The sequence below is a fragment of the Aplysia californica genome, unplaced genomic scaffold (genome assembly GCF_000002075.1).
Source record: "Aplysia californica isolate F4 #8 unplaced genomic scaffold, AplCal3.0 scaffold00916, whole genome shotgun sequence".
Classification (NCBI taxonomy): Eukaryota; Metazoa; Mollusca; class Gastropoda; order Aplysiida; family Aplysiidae; genus Aplysia; species Aplysia californica.
Window position 1 is genome coordinate 121,303 of NW_004798186.1, and position 9,494 is coordinate 130,796.

General features: G+C 42.8%; 1 protein-coding gene across 1 annotated transcript in view; it reads right to left on the reverse strand.

Annotated features, from left to right (window-relative positions):
* The window catches only part of LOC101852363 (protein O-mannosyl-transferase TMTC4), a gene marked incomplete in the record, with an annotated part of 39,720 nt that overhangs the window by 14,839 nt on the left and 15,387 nt on the right, over nucleotides 1-9,494 (reverse strand). Inside the window, 3 exon segments of the mRNA XM_035972940.1 lie at nucleotides 1,627-1,698; nucleotides 8,292-8,348; nucleotides 9,289-9,463. Of these exon segments, the coding sequence (XP_035828833.1) occupies nucleotides 1,627-1,698; nucleotides 8,292-8,348; nucleotides 9,289-9,463 (304 nt within the window).

The window sequence follows — 9,494 nt, forward strand, 5'->3', positions numbered from 1 at the left end:
GAGGGAGGGGGTGGCAAGAGTCAGCGTTTATGACAACTTTTCGGTGGAACAACAGCGGCTGACAGAGACGAAGAGAACAAAATGACAAAAAACTTTCTGCACCAGCAACTGCTTAAGGTCATATGACCGCCAAGGGGTGGATGTCAACAGAGAAGTCCAAACGGGGAATCAGATTTACCTTGCTCACCTCTCTAGCCTCGACAGCACAAAGTCTGCTTCGACTATCAAGGCACCCCGGAAATAGCAGTTCACAAGGGAGTGACAAACACACAAAAGAGGTAGAGGAAATATGACGATAGTTAGGATGAGGAAAGAAAAAGCAGCAGTTCCCTCTATGTTGTTCCGGCACAGTTTGAGCATGACATTGATCATTGATAAATCAGCCCATTCACAGTTCTACTGTGCATTAGAACATGTTAATAGCAAGTCTTGTACAGGATTATTTGTGAGACGTGCTGACAAAATGAGTTACTTCTCGCAATCCACAAACGGAGATATTGTCCAAAAGTCGACATTGGGGTCAAATATGTAGATTTTCTATTGATGATGTCATATTCTTTAACTGTAACCTTGTCTATTATTATTTCATCCTTATATATTGTATAAATTTCACCGACAAGTGTGATGTATCTTTTTCCTTAAGGCTTGAATCCGAGACGTAACTCGTTTCGTCAGCATGCTTCACATTTGGGCAGAGATGCAAGACAGTGGAACATAACCACCCGCCATAATAATATGAAGAAAAATTTAATTTCAACAAGCAACAATCTCAAAGCAAAAAACCAAAAAAAACACACTTTTTTGTTTGTTTTAGTAAGTGTCTTATGGCACTTGCAATACAGTAAGGTCATAAAAGTACCGAAGATTAGAGGTGTTACAAGAGAGTAACAAACACAAAAAAGGAGGAGGGGAGATAAATACGATAGATGCTTGATAGGAAAGCAGAAGAAAACCACACCAGAGCACCCGCCAACCACCCACTTACAATTCTACTGTAAATAAGAACATGGGAATGGCCTAAAGACACTTTAGTCAGTAGCAATGCCCTGGGGGGGGGTTTTGTACAGGATTATTTGGGCAGAGATGCAAGAGAGTGGAACATAACCACCCACCATAATATGTGAGGCAGCGTGGTGAAATCAGGCGCTCGTCAAAATAATGAAAGTCAAGAAACTGGCATTTTCCCGCAGGTTAGTGAATTTTTATTAAATTTTTGTTTTTTGGTTCACACCTTTCATGCCCATTAAAGAACCTTTTTCTGTGCGGATTTTACTACCAAACCTTGATTAAATGAATAAAACACGCAAATTCTCCTCTTCCAAGGACTCCCAAGCTAAGGAAATAACTCAACTTTGGCGTCATTTTCTCGCTAATATTACCTCTGAACCCAGGCAAACCCCACCTCCTTCAATTGCCAATATCATGACTTGTATCCAAGATAAAGGGATATTTGTTTTATAAAAAGCAAGGCAAATAGACAGGCTTTAAGATAATACCAATAACTCTAAATGCCCCCAAAAGTGATGAGTGCCTGATTCCACCACGTTGTGACACATATGAAGAAGAATTCATTTCAACAAGCAACAAACTCATAGCAAAGGGGAAGAAAAAAAAAACACCTCTGACCTTGGCATTCAGTGGGCAGACGCTGACGCCAGACCTGAACAAAGTCATTCCACTTCTCCATTCATTGCTTCTCTGGAAGGAAATGACATGAAAAAAACCCTTGTTTGTTTGTTTGTTTGAGAAAAGAGAAGCATACATCAACATAATTATAATGGTCATTTGGTGTTGGGGGGTGGGGGGGGAGAAGTAAGACAGGCAGGCAGGCAGAGGCAGATAGACAGACAGACAGACAGACAGGCAGGCAGGCAGGCAGGCAGGCAGGCAGGCAGGCAGGCAGGCAGGCAGGCAGGCAGGCAGACAGACAGACAGACAGACAGACAGACAGAAGGAAAGTAAAGAACTAAGACCTGCCAGTCTCGCCCTCCAACCAAATTCATTAAAGAAAAACAAATTGCGTGAAAATTAATTTTTATCCAACAGTTGAAAAGTCATCCGATTTTGAATACACATATAGGCCCTAAACATCTAGCTCTCACTGGCAGAATTGAAGACAAAAGAGGCAAGGGTAGACCCAGAGCTACCTGCTTGGAGAGCCGAAACAGATGGGTGACGGGGAAAGATCAGGATAATGTAGTTTTTTTGTGAGCATCCGAGCAAAGGAATGAATGGAGAGCCATGATCGACGATATCTGTCGAGGATCAGGCACTTCATCCAATAAACTGATCAAATTCTATAAATAGCTTTCAGTAAGAATTTCTTGACGACGGATACGAACTAAATCACAAGCTGGTCCTCCAGGGACGAAGAATAAAATAAAAAGGTGAAACAAATATTTTTTAAAAAGGCTGTAAAATTGTACAAGTAATCATAGGTGTTCTTACAGCCCGATCAACACAATTTCCATTATAATGTCATGATTAACTAAGTAATCGACTACACATCCTCGTGAGAATAAGTAGATTTTTTTTATCTAGCCTTGGGCATACCAAGAACAGGCTGTTGTGATAGAGTGGTATATATTGTACCATGTTGTATTATGAACGTGATGTTCTTGATGATTCCTGCCTGCTAGAAGCACTTGGGAGAAGAGGCATGATATTGTTTATTACAATTTTTTTTGCCTCAATAAATAGGTCTTTGGCAATCGATTTTGACATCAGCACGACTTAGATAAAATTTATGTATACACAAGTAACAAACAGTTTTAGTTAAGTTTTAGTAAGAGTTTAACAGCACTCGCAACACACTAGATCATATAAGTGCTGAAGAATACCGGTGTTACAAGAGAGTAACAAACACAAAAGAAAGACGGAGGAGAGATAAGGATGAGGAAAAGAGGAACAAACGACACCAGAGCACCAGCCAACCACCCACACAAACTGTTCCTCCATGGACGAAGCACTAAGGGCCAAACAAAACCATCGAAACTGTCGAAACGTCTCTTCTACAAAGCAGAATTATCACCACCCCTCTCATTCTTAGAAACCCCGGTGTCATGTCAATGGGCAGTGTCACAATCTCGGTGTGTCACGTCAGAGCACAATGTCGCAATCTCGGTGTGTCACGTCAGAGCACAGTGTCGCAATCTCGGTGTGTCACGTCAGAGCACAGTGTCGCAATCTCGGTGCGGTTTTTCTTCAGGACACTCCAGACCACGTCCAGAGCCCAAGACTCGGTCAGTGGTCGAATGTTCTGATTTGGCTAAGTGGCTTCATCACTCGTGACACAGAGAGGTGGATGGATGGATGGATGGATGGGTGGACGGATGGATGGACGGATGGATGGACGGATGGATGGATGGATGGATGGATGGGAGTTTGGATGGATGGATGGATGAATGGGTGGATGGATGGATGAGTGGGTGAGCAGGTGGGTGGGTGAGTGGATGGATGGATGGACAGAAGGACCGTTTATTAGTAATAGTTTTACCGCACTTGTAACACAATAAGGTCATATAAGTGCCGAAGAATAGATGTGTTAAAAGAGAGTAACATACACAAAAAAGAAAGAGCAGAGATAAGGATGATAGATGTTTTTAGTTTTAGTAGAGGTTTTACGGCTCTCGCAACTGCATAAGGTCATATGAGCGCCAGAAGATTAGAAGTGTTAAAAGAGATTAACAAACATTTAAAAAAAGAAGGTGAGATAAAGACGATAGACGTTTGATAGGAAAGAAGAAGCAAACCACACCAGAGTACCCGCCAATCACCCACACGATAGATGTTTGATAGGAAAGAAGAAGCAATACACACCAGAGCACATGCCCACCAACCACCCACCATTGTCTTCTGCTACCACCGATGCTGTCAAAACTTCTCTTTCACAAAGTAGAATTATCACCATCCATCTCAGTTCCCGAAATCTCGGTGTGTCACTTCAGAGCACAGTGTCGCAATCTCGGTGTGTCACTTCAGAGCACAGTGTCGCAATCTCGGTGTGTCACGTCAGAGCACAGTGTCGCAATCTCGGTGTGTCACTTCAGAGCACAGTGTCGCAATCTCGGTGTGTCACGTCAGAGCAGAGTGTCGCAATCTCGGTGTGTCACGTCAGAGCAGTGTCGCAATCTCGGTGTGTCACGTCAGAGCACAGTGTCGCAATCTCGGTGCGGTTTTTCTTCAGGACACTCCAGACCACGTCCCAGAGCCCAAGACTCGGTCAGCGGTCGAATGTTCTGATTTGGCTAAGTGGCTTCATCACTCGCGACACAGAGAGGTGGATGGATGGATGGGTGGATGGATGGATGGATGGATGGATGGGTGGATGGGTTGATGGATGGATGGATGGATGGATGGATGGATGCATGGATGGAAGGATAGATAAATCTGTTTGTCTGGGAACTTGCTGACAATAACCTTCCTCCACCATGCTTTTCTTAAATTTTCTCCGATAATTTTTTTTTTAAACACTGTTTAACTTGAACATTTCCAACTAATTTTCTTAGGGTGTAAAAATAATGGTTTCATTATGAAAAAGACCCTTTCTTAAAATTTAAAAAAAAATTAAAGAAAAAATAAATTTGAACGTTTCGCATAAACACGTTTCTAAAATTAAAAAAAGTAGTGTGCTGCTGCAAAGCTATTTTGAGAAACATTAGTGAAGGAATAATTTGTCATCAAACTTCGGTGCCACGTCAGAGCACAGTGTCGCAATCTCGGTGTGTCACGTCAGAGCACAGTGTCGCAATCTTGGTGTGTCACATCATAGCACAGTGTCGCAATCTCGGTGTGTCACAATCTCGGTGTGTCACGTCATAGCACAGTGTCGCAATCTCGGTGTGTCACGTCAGAGCACAGTGTCGCAATCTCGGTGCGGTTTTTCTTCAGGACACTCCAGACCACGTCCCAGAGCCCAAGACTCGGTCAGTGGTCGAATGTTCTGATTTGGCTAAGTGGCTTCATCACTCATGACACAGAGAGGTGGGTGGATGGATGGATGGGTGGATGGGTTGATGGATGGATGGATGGATGGATGGATGGGTGGATGGATGGATGGATGGGTGGGTGGATGGATGTATGGATGGATGGGTGGATGAATGGATGGGTGGGTGGATGGATGGATGGATGGATGGATGGATGGATGGATGGAGGGACTGTTATTTAGTAAGAGTTATACCGCACTTGTAACACAATAAGGTCATATAATTGCCGAAGAATAGATGTGTTACAAGAGAGTAACATACACAAAAAAGAAGAAGCAGAGATAAGGATGATAGATGTTTGATAGGAAAGAAGGAGCAATCCACACCAGAGCACATGCCCGCCAACCACCCACCATTGTCTTCTGCTACCACCGACACAGTCAAAACTTCTCTTTCACAAAGTAGAATTATCACCACCCATCTTAGTCCCCGAAACCTCGGTGTGCCACGTCAGAGCAGAGTGTCGCAATCTCGGTGCGGTTTTTCTTCAGGACACTCCAGACCACATCCCAAAGCCCAAGACTCGGTCAGCAGTCGAATGTTCTGATTTGGCTAAGTGGCTTCATCACTCGCGACACAAAGAGGTGGCTAGAGTAGAAGGATGGATGGATGGACGGATGGATGAACGAATGGATGGATGGACGGACGGACAGAAATAAACAGATAAGAGTCAGTAGTTCAGTCTTTTTGTACAGAGATATATGGCTATGTGGCATCATCACTCAGGACACAGGTAGGTGGGTGGGTAGGTGGGTAGGTAGGTAGGTAGGTGGGAAGGTAAGTGGGTATGTAAGTGGGTAGGTAGAAAGGTGGGTAGGTAGGTGGGTAGATGGGTTGGTAGGTAGATAGGTAAGTAAGTGGGTAGGTAGGAAGGTAGGAGGGTAAGTAGGTGGGTAGGTAGGTAGGCAGGTAGATGGGTAAAAGTCAAAACATCTGTTTGTATAGACATTTTCTGAAACAGCATCCACCATCTAGAAACTATTCCTTTGACTATCATTTATCCATAGTAACAAATATCATTTCCATTTTCAGAACGGTTGTAAAATTAGCAATAGTCATCCAATTCATAATAATATTGTTACAACAACCAACATTTCAAAGAGGACCAGGGAATGTCTGTGGTAGGTCTATCTCTTTCACTCTAAGCACAATCTCCCAACACATGAATATGACATGCACACACACACACACACAAACAAACACACACACACACACACACACACACACACACACATCTTGCATGTTCTCACTTTACATATATCTCAGTGCTGAGCACGGTTCGCCCACTGCCATCTTTGTATATTGGCAATTTTCTCATACTAGAATACAAAATCTGCGACATAAACTCCCGCTTTAAGATGACTTTTTATCAAAATAATTTTTTTTAAAGGTTCGTTAGTTACAACGGAAAGAGTCATTGCTGAAAAAAAGGATGCTAAGAAGGCCAACGCTGGTTTTTTTAAATAGTTTCTAAAAGTTTTAGTAAGAGCTTCACAGCATTTGCAACACAAGATTATCTGTACAACTAAAGAGGAACATACAAGGAAAAGAAGGGGGAGAGATAAGGACATAAGGACAATAGATATTTGACAGGAAAGATGGGGCAAGCCACACAAGAGCACCTGCCAACCGCCCTTCCCGGTGCTGGTAGTTCTAAGGTAAAGGACACCAACGGCATATCTTTGAGCGAGGAACAAAAACCCTATCTCGGAAAGGGGTCCACACCTGGGCCGCTATTGTTGTCGCAATCACCCGCCGCAGCAGTTGATGACGGTTGATGAAGGATCCTGTTTGTATGTATTTGTACAAATCAAGCGAGGCAATCATTGTATTGTATGATTTTTTTAGCAAGAGTTTTACAGCACTTGCATCACAATAAGGTCAAATAAGTGCTGAAGATTAGAGGTGTTACAAGAGAGTAACAAACACAAAAAAGGAGGAGAGATCAGGACGATAGACATTTGATAGGAAAGAAGGAGCAAACCACACCAGAGCACCCGTCAACTGCCCACAATCCTTGTATATGCTTGTACAATCATGTGAGGCAATCACTGTACGTGTTTGTGCAATCATGTGAGGCAATCACTGTAGTGTTCGTACAATCACGTGAGGCAATCATAGTATGAGTTTGTACAAATCATGTGTTTTAGTTTTAGTAAGGTTTTATGGCGCTCGCAACTGCATTAGGTCATATGAGCGCCGAGGGGAGGATGTCAACAGAGAAGTCCAAACGAGGAATCGGGTTTACTCTGCTCACCTCTCTAGCCTCAACAGCACAAAGTCTGCTTTGACTATCAAGGCACCCCGGAAAAAAAGCAGTTCACAAGAGAGTGATAAACATACAAAAGAAGTAGAGGAAAAATGACGATAGTAAGGATGAGGAAAGAAAAAGGAGCAGTTTCCCCATGTTATTCGGGCACAGTATGAGTATGACATTGATAAATCAGCCCATTTACAATAATAATTCTACTGTGCGTAAGAACATGTTAATATACCCCTTTTGGGAGGGGTCTAACGACAACTTCAGTCAGTAGCACTGCCCTGGTGGTCGGGACAAATCACATGAGGCAATCATAGTTTGTGTTTGTACCAAACATGTGAGACATTCATTGTATGTTCTTTTAGTAAGAGTTTTACGGCACTTGCAACACAACAAGGTCATGAAAGTGCAGAAGATTAGAGGTGTTACAAGAGAGTAACAAACACAAAAAAGAAGGCGGAGACATCAGGACGATAGATGTTTTATAGGAAAGAAGGAGCAAATCACACCACAGCACCTGCCAACAACCCATTTGCATGTGTTTGTACTAATCACGTGAAACAATCATTGTATTTTTAGTTTGTACAAATCACATGAGGCAATCATGTGAGGCAATCATATGTGTTTGTACAATCATGTGAGACAAATAGTAATTGTAAAAGTTTTTTGAATCAATACTATTTAGGAGGCAGCAAATCTTAATTACATGAGACAGGATTGTAGAAATATTACGTATCGGCACTATTAAGGAAGCAGCGAATCATGGGAGAAGATGGGAGATGAGAAATAGCAGACGAGAAGAGACAAGACACACGTGTGAATGATGTGTACTGTGAACACAGCTAGCGTGTGGGTAGTGACGATATACTCTCACACACAAACACACACAGAAACACAAACATACACAAACACACACACAAACACACACAGACATACACACATACATACAAACACTCAAACATAAACACACACATATATACACCAACACATACACACACACACACAAACTCACATACACTCATACTCAGACACACACACACACTCACCTGAATGGAACGACCCATGAACACAGCCAGAAGCAGAACAAACCCAGCCAGACATTTCTGGGACAAGAAAAACAAAAATTAATTATAATAATAATAATACTACTTACTTTACTTAAGATAGAATAACAAATGAAGAGGTGTGGGAAAGGACAGGACAAAAGGATACAGAAGTAGAAATAGGACTAAGAAAGTGGCGATGGATGGGACACACCTTAAGAAAGCCCAGTGGAAACATCACAAGACAGTCGCTGCAGTGGAACCCACAGGGAGCACGAGGCAAGGGTAGGCCACGCGAAACATGGAGGAGAAGCGTGGAAAGGGACATGAGAGAGAGATGAAGCTCACTTGGAACGAGCTTGGGAGGATGGCCCAGGACAGAGATAAATGGAAGGAGCTTGTATGTGGCCTATACCCTGCCAGGGGTGAAAGGCTGAGGATGATGACTTTACTTTTTACTTTTCCGATCCAGCGGCCATCTGGGTTCTAGCCCTTTGGCCTGTCGATATGGCATTTAATTTACAAGTTTTTATCTGCTGCATTTTGTCGCTGTGTAAAGTATTTCTGATATCTGAAGAGGCAGGTAGGAAGGTGTTACGCAGGTCGCAAAAAACGCCCAAAAAACTAACTTTAAACACACCGACAACCCAACTGCCTGTGCTGAGCGCTTCCACAGAAATTTTAAAAGGTTGCGAGCCTCATAAAACACTTACATAAAATAAACAAAAAACTAAATAAATAATACCACCAAAAAAAACTTTTCAAAAACAAAAAAATTGATTTTTTTTTTAAATTGCGAGCTTTGTAAAACACTTACACAAAATAAATAAACAAAACATACCCCAAAAAAACTTACAGAAAAAAATGTATTAATTTAATCCAAAAAAAAGTTGCGAGCCCCGTAAAACATCCAAAATAAACAAAACACACCAAAAAAAAAACCCAACGGTAACAAAAAAAACCCACAAAAAAAAACCCTTTTCATCCAGGGAGGACCCACCTGCCTGTGGCGAGCGCTGCCACAGAGACGAGCCATGCCGTGCACCACCAGCACACAGAAGCCCACCAGCGGAAGGTACAACACGCGCTCCGCCACCACAAAGCCCACGCGGAAGAAAAGGTTGCTGGCCGGCACAAACGGGACCACCAGCATCGCCAGGTTAAGGGCCAGATTTCTGCGGGGGGGGGGTTGGGTGGGAGGAGGGG